This window comes from Panthera pardus, unplaced genomic scaffold (assembly GCF_024362965.1).
Source record: "Panthera pardus isolate Hobbes unplaced genomic scaffold, ASM2436296v1 HiC_scaffold_11, whole genome shotgun sequence".
Taxonomy (NCBI): Eukaryota; Metazoa; Chordata; class Mammalia; order Carnivora; family Felidae; genus Panthera; species Panthera pardus.
Window position 1 is genome coordinate 94,397,801 of NW_026526666.1, and position 16,934 is coordinate 94,414,734.

At 54.0% G+C, this 16,934-nt stretch overlaps 1 protein-coding gene across 1 annotated transcript in view; it reads right to left on the reverse strand.

Annotated features, from left to right (window-relative positions):
* The window catches only part of PADI1 (peptidyl arginine deiminase 1), a 39,515-nt gene extending 23,185 nt beyond the window's left edge, over positions 1-16,330 (reverse strand). Inside the window, exon 1 of the mRNA XM_019461532.2 lies at positions 16,069-16,330. Coding sequence (XP_019317077.2) covers positions 16,069-16,160 — 92 coding nt within the window. The 5' untranslated portion in view covers positions 16,161-16,330. The remainder of the gene's footprint in view (positions 1-16,068) is intronic.
* Positions 16,331-16,934: the final 604 nt, after the last annotated feature.

Here is a 16,934-nt window from a genome sequence, read left to right on the forward strand (position 1 = left end):
GTTCCATGAGGCTCTTGGCCATGCGGAGCCCATACCCTAGAGGGGAAGTTGAACAACAGAACTATGCGTCAGTGTTTCTCCGTTCCCCCTACATGTCAGGGCTCTTCCCTGCCGTTCCCCAGGACAGAGCCATCAGCCTCAAGGCTCAAGGTCAAGTCCACTTGCAGACGTCCACCTGTCTGCAAAGATGCTGGGCCAGAGGGGTCCTGCCTCTATCCTTTCCTGGGCTGCTGAGAACCCAGCCAGATATTAAACCCTCTGGAGAAACCAGACACCCCTCCGAAACCACCACCACGGTCACCTGCGCCCATCAAACTGCCTCCATTGACAATGTTGATGGGGGTTGTGGTTATAAGAACCCCAAGTCCCACTCAGTGCCTGGCTCCCTGATGCTCAGCACGGCCCTGCAAAGCAGTTATCACTCTCCTCATTTCTCAGAGGCAGCCGGGACAGAGAAGAGACTGGAGCCCTGCAGGCCGCTGGCCAGACCCGCCCCCGCCACCCCCACTCGTCCCCATGAGCCATGGTACCTTCGGGAACCCCCATCTCGCACGCCCTTCGTCCTCGTTTAAACAGTTAGCACGGGAACCCAAGTACCGCCTGATGTTCACCCTCTGATCTGACCCCGCCTCCCATCTGCCCCCACTCCCAGACCATCCCATGTGCCACCAGGTGTGCGGGGGGGTGGGGGGGTGGGGGGGGGCTCATCTCATCTCAGAGTGTTTCCTTGACCTTCCTGCTGCCTCAGAAACCTGCTCCCCACAGTGGGCAGCGTCCCCTTGCAGCCCTCTCAACGGTGGCCAGTTCCCCCTCACTCCCCGCCGACTGGGCCCAGAGGTGGGTGGGGGTCCTGTGTGCTCTTTCTTCCCTGTCACTTCCAGATCGTTGTCACTCTGCCCTCATTCCTGGAGGGGGCCGACGTCTGCCACTACCTACAATTTCAGAAGCCAGGTGGGTGATGGGCCGGCACCGGGCGTCCCAGTGCCTGACCTCCTTCCCCAGCGACCCTGTCCTCCACCCTCTCCCAGGGCAGACCCTAGACTTTGTCATCACTGAGAACTGCGCCCACCACAGACTCCCCTACCAGCAGCCCGGGGATTCCTCCTGCTCACCTGCCAGCTCCCTCCCCTAACACACCAACCCCATGAAGCCCCCAGCTCCGCAGCCACTGAAGGTGGAGCCCTCACCATCCCCCCTGGGCAGCCCAGGGCTGCCTGTTCTCCCTCCCCTTCGCAGGCTTAGAGTCCCTAGCCTGTGTCACAGTCACTCCCCGGTACCGCTTGACTCTCTGCGCGCCTTGCTCTCCATCCGACTGCCTAAGCACCGCCCCAGCCCCCATCAAACTGCCTCCCTCCCCACTGTGCACCTGCACCCACACAGTTGACTGCAGCCCACCCAGATTCGCCATCACTGTCCTCAAGGGACCCTTGTCACTGCCCAGCAGCCTTACAACATTTCTGGGGGCTGGATAGCCTGGGAGGGAGGGGCTAGGGTGTCAGGCCGATTTTGGGGTTCCATCTCCAGAGTTCCGGCTCTGAGCCCTGGGGCCAGGCTTTGGGGCCTGGGCTCTGCGTTCTGACGTCCGAGTGGAACCTGGGTGTGGCCCTAGAATGACCTGGTGCTCAAGATGGGGACAGGACTGGGCTGCCCCAAATTTCTCCCCCCGCTTCTTGCCTACGACCCATCTGCCTGAGGTGGCGGGGCCTTCGTCTCTTCAGCTCCCTTCCTTTACAGGAAAACGCCTCGGAAGTTGAGTGTGCTTGCTGTCCGACTCTGTCTCCCTGTGGTCCCTGTGGCCTGCCACTAATCAGGGACATAAATGTGGATTGATGTTTTCATTTGTGTCCAAGAAGAAAATGGAAGGAGGGGCGCCTGGGAGGCTCAGTCAGTTGAGCGTCCAACTTCGGCTCAGGTCACGATCTCACGGTTCACGGGATCGAGCCCCGCATCGGGCTCTGTGCTGACGGCTCGGAGCCCGGAGCCTGCTTCGGATTCTGCGTCTCCCTCTCTCTCTGCCCCTCCCCCACTCATGCTCTGTCTCTGTCTCTCTCTGTCTCAAAAACAAATAAACATTAAAAAAAGAAGAAGAAGAAAATGGAAGGGAAGCAGTGAAAACTTTCACTCCGTCGGTGCCTCGGGCAACCTCTTTGCTGAGTTAGCTAATGCTGGACTAACAGCTTCCCCCCCACCCCCGCCTTTTTGTGCTAATCTCAACCTAACACACCTTTAAAGTTAATCTGCATTGATCTCCTTTCCTTCATCAATAAAGCAATAAATGTGAGTCCTGGTTTGTAGCCTTTGCCAATTTCTGTGGTACAGAGGCTTCCAGCAACAGCCACATTCAAGTTGCCAATGTAACATCAACGAATTCAGAGTTGCAAAGAAATACACGATCACACCTGGTGTGCAACTAGTTCTCCCGGACGGACGGACGGAGGTGAATGATGTCGGAGCATAGATCGCAGTAGAGTCCAGTAACATCGTAAGGAAGCAGTGCGTTTTGAGTTGTTACCGTTGTTTTAAATATAATTTATTTGATTGCAAACACGTAGAGTTTCATTTTAAATACTGTCATGGCTGTGTTTAGCAGCAGGCTGGTAAACTTCCTAAAAATGGGCAATGAGGTGCTCTTAGGGAAGGACCCTGCCTGCTAAAAATAGGCCCTGTTCACCTCTCTCCTAGCCTTCTCCAAAGGAACTCACAGCCCTTACCAGGTGACGTGCCCTGGGGAAAAGGAAATAATCAGACTTTTCTGGTTTTAGTAGACACTGGCTCCGAACTGAGGCTAATTCCAAGAGACCCACATGTCACGGCCACCTGCTAGTCAGAGCAGAGGCTTTTAGCAGTCAGGTGATCAATGGGGTTAGCTCAGGTCCAGCTCCCAGTGGGTCTAGTGGGTCTCCAAACCCATTCTATTGGGGGGTGGGGGTTATCCCCAAACCCATTCTATTGGCGGGGGGTTATCCCCCAGATCTGGAACACGTAATTGGAGTAGACACCCAACGACAGGCAGGGCCACCTTACAGACATTCCTATGAGTGTGTCCCAGGGGGCTCCAGCCCACCTGGCCCCAGGGCTTGGTGCTCAGTCCTCTCTGGTGACACTCATCCCCTTGATGATCTCCACCTGCCACACTGAGATGCTTAGAAACCCCACTTTCCATCTCCAGACCCTTATAGCAAACTGTTTTTTGAACATCTCCCTTAGGTGAGTAACAGACATTTTAAATTTAATGTGTCTGTATATAAGCATAAAGGGAACAATCCAGCAAGAAGATACAATTTTAAATATTTATGCACCCAACATGAGAGCACCCAAATACATGCAGCAGCTAATAACCAACATAAAGAAGGTAATTGATGGTAACACAATAATAGTAGGGGACTTTCACACCCCTCTTACACCAATGGACACATCATCCAAATAGAAAATCAACAAGGCAACAGTGGCTTTGGATGACCCATTGGACCAGATGGGTCTAACAGATATATTTGGAACATTCCATCTTAAAAGAGCAGAATACGCATTCTTCTCAAGTACACATGGAACATTCCCCAGAATAAATCACATGTTAGGCCACAAAACAAGCCTCAACAAGTTCAGAAAGACTGTAGTCATACCATACATCTTTTCTGATCACAACACTATGAAACTAAAAATCAACCACAAGAAAAAATCTGGAAAGAACACAAATACTTGGAGGTTACATAACATGCTTCTAAACAAAGAATGTTTCAATGAATGAAACAAGAAATCAAAGAGGAAATTAAAAAGAAATACCTAGAGACAAATGAAAATGAAAACACAACCGTCCAAAATCTTCAGAATGCAGCAAGAGTGGTTGTAAGAGGGAAGTTTATGGCAGTACAAGCCTCACTCAAGAAGCAAGAGAAATCTCAACTAAACAATGTAACCTTACACCTAAAGGACCTAGAAACTAAAAAACAAACAAAACTCAAAACCGGTAGAAGGAAGGTAATGATAAAGATCAGAGCCAAACAAATGAAGTAGAAACTAAAATAACAATTGAACACATCGATGAAACCGATGAAACCGGGAGCTGGCTCTTTGAAAAGATCAACAAAATTGATAAACCTTTAGCCAGACCTAAAAGAGAGAGAGAGAAAACTCAAATAAACAAAATCAGAAACAAAGAGGAGAAATAACAAGGGACACAACAGAAATACAAAGGATTATAAGAGAATATGATGAAAAATTATGTGCCAACAGACTGGACAACCTAGAAGAAACGGATGAATTCCTAGAGATATACAACCTACCAAAAATGAAACAGGAAGAGACAGAAAAATCGAACAGAACAATAGCCAGCAATGAAATTGAATCAGTAATAATAAAATAAAATAAAGCTCCCAACAAACAAAAGTCCAGGATCAGATGGCTTCACAAGTGAATTCTACCAAACATTCAAAGAAAAGCCAATACCTGTTCTACACAAGAGAAAGGGAAAAAACCATATTATCGTTTCAAGAGAAGCAGAAAAGGCATCTGACAAAGTTCAACAGCCATTTGTGACAAAACCCCTCAACATGTAGGTTTAGAGTTAACATACGCCAACATAATAAAGGCCTTAAATAGAAACCCACAGCTAGGATCATACCCTGTGGGGAAAAACTGAGAGCCTTTTCCCTAAGGTCAGAAACTAGACGAGGACGTCACTCTCACCACTTTTATTCAACATAGCACTGGAAGTCCTAACCACAGCAACCAAGCAACAAAAAGAAAAAAGCATCCATATTGGTAAAGAAGAAGTAAAATTGTCATGATCCTCAGACGACATGATACCATATATTTAAAACCCTAAAGGCTCCACCAAAAAACTACCAGAGCTGATAAATGCATTCAGTAAGGTTGCAGGATACGAAATCAATATACAGAAATCGGTTGCATTTTTAGACGCTAATAATGAAGCAGCAGAAAGAGAAATTAAGAAAACAATTCCATTGACAATTGCACCAAAAATAATAAAATACCTAGGAAGAAACTTAACCAGGGAGGTGAAAGACCTGTAGTCTGTTAACTATAAAACACTGATGAAAAAATTAAAGATGACACAACCAAATGAAAAGATATTCCGTGCAGCTGAATTGGAAGAACAAATCTTGTTTAAATGTCCATACTTTCCAAAGCAACCTACGGATTTAATACAATCCAAAATACCAACAGCATTTTTCACACAATAGAACAAATAATCCTAAAATCTGCATGGAACCACAGAAGACCCTGAATAGCCAAAACGATCCTGAAAAAGAAGAACAAAATTAGAAGTATCAAAATTCCAGATATCAAGATATACTACCAAGCTATAGTAATCAAAATGGTGTGGAACTGGCACAAAAAGAAACCCGTTGATCAATGCAACAGAATAGAGAATCCAGAGGGGCGCCTGGGTGGCTCAGTTGGTTGGGCGTCCGACTTTGGCTCAGGTCATGATCTCGCGGTTTGTGGGTTCGAGCCCCGCGTCGGGCTCTGTGCTGACAGCTCAGAGCCTGGAGCCTGCTTCGGATGCTGTGTCTCCCTCTTTCTCTGTTCCTCCCCTGCTCGTTCTCTGTCTCTCTCTGTCTCTCAGAAATAAAATAAACATTAAAAAAAATAAAAAAAAGAATAGAGAATCCAGAAAAAAAAAACCCACAATTATATAGTCAATTAAACTTCAACAAAGGAGGCAAAAATATGCACTGGGGGAAAAGACAGTCTCTTCGACAAATGGTATTGGGAAAACTGGACAGCAACATGCAAAAGAATAAAACTGGACTACTTTCTTACACCATCCACAAAAATAAAATCAAAATGGGCTAAGGACCTAAATGTGAGACCTGAAACAATAAAATTCCTAGAAGAGAACATAGGCAGTCATTTCTCTGACATCGGCCATAGCTGCATTTTTCTAGATATGTCTCACGAGGCAAGGGAAACAAAAGCAAAAATCGGCTCTTTGACTACAGCAACATAAAATACTTCTGCACAGCAAAGGAAGCAATCAACAAAACTAAGAGACAACCTACTGAATGGGAGAAGATGGTTGCAAATGACGTATCTGATAAAGGGTTAGTATGCAAAATATGTAAAGAACTTATACAACTCCACCCCCCAAAAAACCAACAATCCAATCAAAAATGGGCGGGAGACATGAACAGACATTTCTCCAAGGAAGACATCCAGATGGCCAACAGACAGGTGAAAAGATGCTCCACATCACTCATCATCGGGGAAATGCAAATCAAAACTACAGTGAGAGAAGCTCCTGGGTGGCTCAGTCAGTGGATGTCCAACTCTTGACTGTGGCTCAGGGCATGATCTCAGGGTTGTGGGATCGAGCCCTGCATTGGGCCCTGAGCTGAGCACGGAGCCTGCTTAAGATTCTCTCTCTCCCTCTCTCTCTTCCCCTCGCCTTCTCACTCTCTAAGAGAAAGAAAGAAAGAAAGAAAGAAAGAAAGAAAGAAAGAAAGAAAGGAAGGAAGGAAGGAAGGAAGGAAGGAAGGAAGAAACAGTAAGATATCACCTCACACCTATCAGAATGGCTAAAATCAAAAACACAAGAAATAACAACAAGGACTGGCAAGGATGTGAATGCGAACTTTTTGCGTTTTGGTGGGAACGCAAACTGGGGCAGCCACTCTGGAAAACGGTACGGAGGTGAGTCAAAAAAAACTAAAAATAGAATTACCATAGGATCCCGTCATCTCCCTATTGAGTGTTTACCCAAGCAACACGAAAACGCGAATTTGAAAAGATACGTGCGCTGTCGCAGCGTTATTTACCAATCGCCAAATTATGGAAGGAGCCCAAGCGTCTATCACTAGACGAACAGTCAAGAAGACGTGCTAGCGACACGTGTCGTATACGCATGCGCACAGTGGAATATTAGTCAGCCATAAGAAAGGACACAAATCTTGCCGTATGCGAACGTGGCTGGATCTAGAAAGTACAACGCCAAGGAACATAAGGGCGGATACCAAACGATTTCAGTCGTAGTGGAATTTAAGAAACAAAACAGAGGAACAAAGAAAAAAAGAGAGAGAGAAAGCGAAAAAACAGACTGCACAAAAAGCCTGATGGCTACCAGAGGGGAGGTTACCCATGGGGGGATGGGGGAAATAGCGGATTGGACGGAGAACATACTTATCGTACGGAGCGCTGACGGGCGTACAGAATTGTTGGGTCGCTGTATCGTGCACCTGGAACTAGCCAACACTGCATGTTAACTATACTGGAATAATTAAAAGAAGGGGAAAAAAGACCTCCTACTCTAGAAAACGATAATAATATAAATAAATAAGTAAATCAATGTGAAGCGTCCAAAACCGAACTCCTACTTCCCCACCCCCACCCCGTCCAAACGTGCCCAACACCTTGCACTCCCTCTCTGTCCTCAAGTTCATCCTGGGGTGCCCCCCCTCCCCCCTTCCCTCCCACTCACACCCAGCACCCCAGCAGACCCTAACGCCTCCGCGTCCACAACATCTACAAAGCTGACACTCTCACCTCCTCCACAGCTAACGCCCTGGTGCGGACCACCAATTGCTTTCACGCGGATTTTGTAAAATGGCTGGTCTCCTGCCGCCCTCGGTCTGTTCTCGACACGCTTTTTTTTTTTTTTTTTTTAAGTGCCATGGTGTCCCTCCTGCTCGTAAGCCTTCCACAGAGCCTCTGTGGTCTGCCTCCAACTGGCTTCCTGGCCATGTGACTCCTCTCCCCCTCCCACGAACCCACCTCCTTGCTCCCCCTCCGGCATGCTCGGCGCACTCCCACCCCAGGCCCTTTGCACCTGCAGTTCTCATTAATCACAATGTTCGGCTCGCAGATATCCACTCGCTCCCTCAGCTCCTTCTCCGAGACGTCGTCTCTGCCCAATTTAGGACAGTGCGATAGAGAGGACACCACGAACCCCATGCTCCCTAGCCCCGTGACCCAACGTCATTGCCCCCGACATCTGCTCATTTTGACATATTTGCTTCTTGCCTGCCCCTCCCGTCTCTCCCTCTAGAATGCAGCCGTTTCCCACCCACCCCCCACCCCCACTTGACTCTCTCTAATGCTGCTGTCACCTGAGCATCCAGCTCAGCACCTGGCCTGGAGCGGAAGCACAATGAGCCCTTGTGTTCGGGATAAACCCCGGAACCCAAGACTGCCCTGGATTTGAATCCAAACCTCCTGGCCCCAGAGCCTGGGCCCGCTGATCCCGAGAGCGAGTAGGCATGAGCCCCGGGCCCCCAGCTGGCGGCAGAAAGGTTCCCGGCTCGTGGGAGCCTTTCAAGGGGAGCGGGGTTCCGGGGGGCCGGTCCCCGGCTTTGGGCAAAAGTTGACATTTCCAAGTCACGGCCCTGGCGCAAAGCTCCCTTATTTGGAGTAAGAAATAATAGAAACAGCGAGGACAACAACAGGGGTAAAAGAAGAGGGGCGAAGAGCGGACCTTCCGAGCCCAGCCTGCTCCTCGCCCCCCACCTTGCTCAGTCACTGCGTCTCAGCTCGCAGTCTCCGGGGTGCCGGGAGTCCGGGCTCGGCTTGTCTCCTCCCTGCAGGTGGCAGATGAGTCCCTAAACGGCCGCCTCTGCAGGTCTCCCCTGCCCTGTGCCCACCCACCCGCCTTCCAGGTTCCGTCACTCACATACATCCCGGCAACTTCCCGTGCCTGGGCTGCCTCTCGGGATGGAAAAGGTGTTAAAGAGCCAAGGCTATCCCACCAGGAGCTTCGCAAACTGGGAGGGGGAGGGAGAGGAAGGGAACCCCCGGAGGGGCTGCTGTTTCTCCGTGGTGCCCACACTGGGCAGGTGACGCCGGGCAGGCACTTGCCGCCTCAGATTCTCATTCGATGCCATCCGCCACCCACGAACCCGAGCCCCGGGCCTCGATGAGAGGGTTCGCAGCGCCCTTTCCTCGTCGCTCAGGCTCCCGGATCTGCGGGCGGGGCCGTGGATGCAGGGCGGCTCTTGGGGGTGTCGCCAGCAGGCGTGGGAGGTTGTGGCGAGCTCCGGGCCCACCCGCAGCGGCGGCAGGAGCCTCTCGGGTCACACCTACCCGCCTGCTTGCCTCCAGGGGAGTCTCACCCCGCAGCCCCCAGATCCAGCCCAAACTCGCAGTCAGGTGAGGTCACGGGTTTGAAAGCACCCCTTAGATCAGAGGGTCTGAGTCATTACCATACATGTAACCACTGTTGTCTTTATCATCATTTCCGGGGCCCTGCCCTTGCCCTCTGCTTCCCCAGCGCCCTCCTCCTATCTCTGCAGGGGTGGAGGATGAGGACGGGGAAGGGGGAGGAGAAACCTTCTGCGTGCTTGAAGACCCGTTTCAAATGCCACCCCTTCGGTGGAGGGAATTGTGGGCTCTGTGCGGAGCGTGGTGGGCGCCCTCAAACCTGGTCACTCAACTGCCCTGGGCCCCTATTTTCCCCCTCTGTGAAATGGGCTTAATCCAAAGAGCTACTCCCTAGGGCTGTTGGAGGGATTCCATGAGATGATGCATTTAGAGCGCTTGGCACACCGTGGGTGCTTAAGAGGCATGAGGTTGCCCTTGTCACCGTTACCTTTGCTCCCCCCAGAGCCCCCTACCAGCCCAGGCCACTCGGGCCAGATCCCGGCGTCCTCTCCTTGGTGTTCCCACGGGGCTGGTTCACACCTGCCCTGGGGTCCGTTCACGGTTCGTCTGTGTCGCCCAGAGCAGCGTCCTGCCTGACTCACCCTGCACGTCCCCGCACCCCACGCCCCAGCCCGGGCCCGGGGGACCAGGTTAATAAAGAGGCTGCAAGGAGAACAGAGTAGATTCCTAGAGAATCTCGCAGAAGGAGGCGCAGAGGGTGGGACGAGGAATTTCAAGTCAACGGGCAATTCCCCGCCAGGCCCACCGGCTCTGGCAAGGTGTGTGTCCACCCACCTGGTAGGGCATAAGGGTGGCATGTGCCACAGGTAATACTGAGGTGGGGTGGATCGGGGGTGGCATTTTCAAGCACCTACCATGGGCCAGGCACGTGCTCTGTGTTTGATGCTCATGATCTCATCCATCCTCGCAACAACCCTCCCCAGTACGTGCTGCTGTCCTCATTTAGCAGATGAAAAAACCTCAGAGAGGTTAAGTAACTTTCCCAGGGTCACACAGCTGGCAAAGGGAGGAGGGAGCAGCAGGTTTGTCTTCTCTCTTATGCTGTCCTGGCTGACGTTAAAAGGAACGCGGGTGCCCTGAGCACGTCCCCAGCGGGGACCGGAAGGATGAGATCGCTGGGGAAGATACAGGAAGGGAAAAGGAAAATGTTGAAACTTTGCAACATGAGCTCCTCGGTATGGTTCCTCGGCAGTGGACAGGCGAGGCCTAGGGCAGCATGTGGGGCACTGAGTCAGGAAAGTCATGTCCCCTCCTCCCACACACGCACCTGAACTTTACAGGGGTGAGGTCAGTGAAGGCCAAGAGGGCAGCACCCGGGAACTCCTGGCTCCTGCCTGCCCTAAAACAACGAGCCTGTGAAGTATCTGCATAAGCCTGGGGTCAGAAAGGGATCTCGGAGATCATCTTGGCCCGCCTCCTGCCCGTGGTAGGGCTCTATGCTTGAACACTTCTTATGACAGACAACTCACTCTCTCACACCCCTTTGTGTTTTGACAGCTCAGGTAATTAGAAAGCTTTTCCTTTTGCTTAGCTGCACCCTGCCTCCCAGAAGCTTCCTCCCACTGGGGTTCAGCAGGCCACACCTTCTTCTCTCAACTACTCAGAAATTGACTGCCTGACCTCTAAGGACAGGAGAAACACGGCAATCCTGGACAAGTCTCTCCCGTGCCCTCCGTCATTCTTGCCACTTGGACTTCACCAGCCCCCGGGGATAGAGTTCGGAGGTTTGGGGCCCCTCTTCCCAGCCTAGGGTCCGGGCGGGAGGGCAGAGTGGTGCTGACCCGGTCTCGGGGGATGGGAGCATCGTGGCAAAGGACCAGTGCGCCCTGGAGGGTGGCCCAGGGCCCGGTGCTGGGGAGAGGCAAGGGCAGGAGGGGAGAATAATGCAGAATTGGAGGGAAAGGCTGAAAAGCAAGCCAGCGGGCAGCTCTCGAGCAGACCAGGCCAGGCAAGCCCGGCCAGCCACCTGCCCACTGGATGCCCCCAAGGTGCCACCTTCCAGACACCCTAGACTTGAAGTTTTCTAGACTGAAGCCACAAGAGATGCCATAGGGCCAGCCAGCAGGATCCAGCAAGTCCCTTCTGACGCGGCCAGCTCTGTGAGTGCTTCTGCTGGGAGCCAAGAGTCCCACAGAGCTGGCCGGCCCCCACAGGCTCCAGTCCTAAAGGACGGCAGCTCGCCAGGGGCGCACGGAGCTTCCTGCGAGTGCTGCGGGCTGCTCGGCCTCAACACGCATTCCCTGAGCACCTGCTGGGCACGGGGAGGGCGGAGATGGTTCACCCCAGCCCTGCACGGGGCGGGGGGGGGGGTCCACACGGGGCAGGTGATCCACAGTCTGCACCACACTTTGACCCTGTTCTAATTCCATCCCCACGGCCCCCCGCCTGCTGAGCTGCTCTCTTCATTTGACAGAAGACGTCTTGAAATTCAAAGGGACCCAGCGCAAGAGCTGAGACTGGACCCCACTCGGGGCCTGACTCCAAAGCTCAGCCTCCGCCTCGACCGCCACTCCGCCCCTCGAACTGACCCAGCAACACAGAAGATTCCCAGCTGACGAAGCTTTTGGGGGTCGAACTCAGAGAATTTAGGGTCGGGCACACCTGGATTCAAATCCCAGCTCCAGCACGGGAGGGCCACGTGACTTGGGGCAAGTCTCCCGACCTCTCTGTACCGCGGTTTCTTTGTCTGCAAAGTGGGGATCGTAGTTGCCCGCGTCTCACAGGCTTGCTGTGACATTTCACTGACTGCAGTCCTGCCCACGGCCGTTACCGTCACAAAGACCGTGGGGAACAGGCAGATCCTGGAGAGAGGGCTGGTGGCTCAGAGGATCCTGGTACCTCCCTTCACTCGCCCACTTGACCGAAACTGTGGATTGTTAACATCCACGTCCTGAAGTCCTTTTTGCCCTCAGACTAGGATGGGAGCCCCTCACCGGCGGGTACGGGCTGGATGGATCGCCTCCAGAGTCAAGGTCGGCGTGGAGCTGTTCAGTAACATCTGTTAAATGACCGCTGTGCGCCGTGGGGTAAAAGGCCACAGAGAGTCCTTCAACTTCCCGACCCTGGTGCGGCTTTCTCCTTGGACCTCCCGGGGTGCTGGCAGTGGCTGACAGAGGTCGGGGAGGGCAATGACTGGCACCTTACAGACTCCACGTCACGGGCAGGCATTTTCTCCTAAATCTAGGGTGCGGCTGTATCCTCTCCCTCTTTCCTTCCTTCCCAGAGATAATGATTATGGGTAAATTCTGCTCTGTCGTTGTTCAGGGAGGACGCACCCAGGGCCTGGAAGGAGGCCCCAGGCTGGGTAGGCCCTTCTTTCAAGCGGGCCCCTGCCTTCCTGGGAGTGGGGGCTAGAGGCGGGGAGGGGCGGACGGCTGTCACCCACAGGCCTCCCAGCAGAGGCAAACCAGGGGCAAACCTCCCCGCGAGAGAGCCTTGAATGGGGAGTCAGCCATGAGTTACTGCTTCCCTGTCCCCCGCAGGCCCCCCGTGTGCGGAAGGAAAAGCAAGTGTGGCTGTGCTTATGCGTGTTGTGGACTGTGGAATTCCTCATCTGTAAAACGGGGCCCAAATTCGCAGGTCACAGCAACAAAAAACGTTACCCCCATCTAGCGTGGGCGAAACAGGCGCGGAGCTCCCCGAGGGGCCGCTGTCCTAGGCTGGGTGGCGATTTGCCAGTTCCTTCGAGCCCCACATCCTACCCACCACAACTTCGAGCATCAGGGCCACCTGACAGAGCTGAACAGCTGCTTAGCAGCCCCAAGAGAAGGGAGTGGATGCTTCTCTGGACGGAGCAAAGCTGAGGACATGTCGCAAGGAGACCATTTGGGGGGGGGGGGGTCAAGAGGAATCGACCTCACACATGAGCAACACCCCCATTCCTTGTGTCTCAAGTGTCCTCTCGGGGTCCCCGGCTGGTCCGCCCACCAAGAAGGGAAGGGCAGGGACTGGGAGGTGAAGAATGAGAATGGAATTCCAGGGCCAAAAATGATGGGAGGGGCGGGGAGGGGAGGGCAGAGTGGCTGATAGGGAGGGTCCCGAAGTCTCAAACGGCAGGTGGCCAGGGAGACCAGGGAGGCAGGGGCACCTGTAGGGTTAAGGAGTGGCTGACCTCAGAGGTCCACCCAGATGCCAGCATTTTCTGTTCCAAGAAATCACCCCCCACCCTTGTCCAGACAGCACGACACGCCGGCCCGTCACCCCTCCGTGGAACACAGGGAGGACCCTGGCCTCACATTCTCTAGACACCTCACACTTAAACTGTAAGATTACTTCTAATAAAGGAATGCCGTGTGGCACAGGATGCAGCCAGGAGGAGAGAAGGTCCTCACCCGGCTTTTAAACCCAGGTCCCAGCCTGGCTCTCGGAGCCTGTCAGTCATGACGAATTAGTGTCTGCATCAATCCTGTAATTATCCCATGAGCAGCACAATTATGCTTCATTGTACTTCTGTGCAAGTTAAAAGCATCAATTTACTCCATGTAAACATTAAGAATATATAGATATATATACATATATATATATATATATATATATATATATATATATATATACATATTCCACCACAAGTTTCAGAACTCTGTTCTGGTGCTTTCCTTCTTTGAAATACACAGAACCGCAGGAAAAAGCAGCCAGCAGCCTGGGGCCTCACGCTGGCTCATCAGAGAGGCCCTGCAGAGTGCCCCCTCCCTGCACACATCCAATCCTACCCGTCCGATAGGAAGCGTCTATTTTGCTTTGATGCTTTTGTGCAGGGCTCGGGGAGGCTCGGGGAGGCTTGGGAGAGATCCAGGAGAATGTCTCTGTCCCCCAGCCAGCCAGCCTTCTCCTCCATTCCAGAAAATAAACATTCATTATGGCCTCTGGGCAGACAAAGAGACCAGACCGCACCAGGCATGGATTCCCCACACTGCCCACCCCCTCTTGTTTGGCCTGAGTCCTCCAGGGGTCACTTCTGAGCAAGGACAAGGACCACCAGGGTAGTCTAACCAGACCTGGAGGGTCAGGGTGGTGAGCTAGCCCGCTGGGGGAGGTCGGGGGGGGGGGGGGGTTGGGTCAGGGCAGTGAGCTAGTCCATTGGAGGGAAGGGAAGGGGACAGAATCTGTAGCACATGCTAAGGCAGGGTGTTCTTTTCTTTAACGTTTGATTTCTTTTTGAGACAGCAAATCCGAACAAAGTGGGCACTGCTCTGAGAGCACCAAGCCCGATGTAGGGCTCGAGCTCACGAACCAACTGCAAGATCACGACCTGAGACAAAGCCGGACATTCGGTCCGCCGAACCACCCAGGCGCCCCTGAGTCACGGGATTTCTAAAGCTTCCTTGGGCCGGGGCGCACAATTACCTCGAACACAAATATTTCTCCAAATAACCAGTCCACGCAGCACCGGGGGGAATTAATCACTTCCCATGACGTCACCCCACATGCCCATCGCCACCGGCCCTGCCAGAGGGCTTAGCTCCTGGGCTGCCCTGGCGACTGAAACACCCCCTCTTCGGGAGGGCTTTCCCCCTTGGACCAGTAAGGCTAAGTAGAAACCCCTTGCTTTTGGCCTCAGCCGGAGCCAGACAACTGGCAATGGGGCAGAGGAGCCCCAAGTTCATCATGGGGTGGAGTCCCCTCCTCCTGGTCAGCCCAGGCCCTGGGGGACCTTCAGGCTTCTTCTTCAAACCTTCCCAGGCTGACAGTCCCATGGCCCTTCTCCGTCTATCACAGACCCCATGGGCAGGAAGCCCTGCCTTCAGTCTACTTTTCAGCCAGCTTGCTGCAGAATAAACTTTTGTTTTCCAGTTTCGAGACTCTCGGTGGCTATGTCCCTGGTCGCCACCCGTGCCCCGGTGAAGGCTCCTGAAAGGCTCTTTGGTGGGGGGGCTCTCAAAACGCTCACTCAGGAGCACCCCCTCCCAGAGTCAACCAGAGGCACAGCAGCGCGGGCCAGGCTGGGCAGCTTCCTCCTGCCCCACGGCTGGGCCAGCGCCCAAATCTGAGGGTGCCGAGATGCTTGGTGATCCCGAAGGGGGTCCCCAGACAGCACTGCCCTCCGCTCCCACCACACATGCCCCGATCTGTCCTCTGCTCTTGCCGCCCTCTGAGACGTGATGGCAGGGGGAACCCAAGTCCGTCCAGCCCCACAATCTGCGCACTCGACCTCCACGCTGAACTCAAGAGGGGCTCGGCTCACCTTGTCGGGGCTCGGATGAGGACATGAGGCCCAGCGAGGGCCAGTGACTTGGCCCCCTGCCAGATAGCACGCGAGCATCAGAGCCAGGACCAGAACCCGTGTCTTCTGGCTCCCAGTAAAATGCCTCTGGCCTTCGTCAGCAGCACTACGTGCGGCCTAAGTTTCTGAAATGACCTTCCATCTCCTCCAGCAGGCATGGAGACCACAGACAGTGTCAGAGCTGGAAAAGCCCCACACCCGAGGTCCCCAAGTCCAGCTCCCTCAGTGACCAGGTTCTTGTCCTCTATTAACTCCTTGAATCATCCCTCTGACACTCCCCTCCTGATCCCAATCATCCGGGCTGGCCTCCAAGGATCGAGATGCCACACACCCCACACCTCCTTTCAGACATACGGGTCGTGGGCAAGAAACAGAAGGCGGAATTTGGGACGACCCGGTCTTGAGCCCCAGGTCATTCCGCCGTTGCACACGAGTTCCGCTCGGACGTCAGAACGCACCGCCCGGGGCCCAGAGCTGGAACCCTTAACCACGGGCTTGAGGCCAGAGACCTGACCCAGGTGCCCAGGAGACAGAGCCCCAGGATGGGCCTGATACCCTAGCTCCTCCCTCCCAGACTCTCCGTCCCACTCCCCCTACTCTGCCGTCAGAGCAACCTCCTACGAGCACCCTCCAGCATGTTCGATCTGTCCACCGGGCACCCACCCCCCCTTGCCTTGGGGTCCTCCGGGGTGGCCCGGCCCAATGCAGCCAGGTGGCTGCCTCTATGTTCTCACCTGTGAACGTCCACATACGTCTCGACTCCCACCACACACACGGCATAGGTGGGCTTCTTCAGGGACAGCTGCACCGCTCTCTGAGGGGCCATCCTGCGCCCCTGGCTCCCGGCCCTGGCGCGCCCGGTCACCCCAGCTCCTCTCCTGGGCACCAAGTCACCAGGAAGGAGCGCACATTCTGATGGGTCGGTGATTTCCTCCTCCCTTTTAATTTCACCCTGTGACCTGATTAGCTGCCTAAGCCGAGTCCCCACCTCCTGGCTCCGTGCCCAGCCCTCCTCACTCAGGCTACCAATCCAGGAGGCCGGGAGAGGAGGCACCGAGGTCCCTCAGAGAGATGGGGGGAAATGGAGGGACCCCGAGGGAGGAGGGCTCAGCGGTCAGCGGGAGCTCCCCATCAGCCCCGCGTCTCTCGTTCTCCAGCTTTGCCTCTGTTCTGAGACTCCTGGCTCTGAGGGCCGACCAAGTACCGGGTGGAGATCTTATCTCACGCGCTAAGAGATCAGGTAGCATATACAAAGCACAGGGCAGTCAGACCTCCGGGGCTTGAGTCCCCTTACAACCTAGAGCCCCTTACAACCTATGCTCTCGGGCAGTTACCCCACCTCTCAAGACTCTGTTTCCCGGCGCCGAAGACGGTAGTTATACCCATTCCCTTCGACTGGTTCGGATTCTCCAGAGATGGCAGAAGCCTCCCCCTCCCCCCGCCCCGCCGGCGGGCACCCCTGGCCAGCCTGTGGGGAGGGCCCCTCAGAGGGAGCTCAGGGCAGTGGGCTGGGGACGGCTGATTCGTTTCTCAAAATCCCTTCTTTGCAGCTCCAGCAGGTGCCCGTCCTGCCTGTTGTCAGGGTGTTTGTGGAATCTCA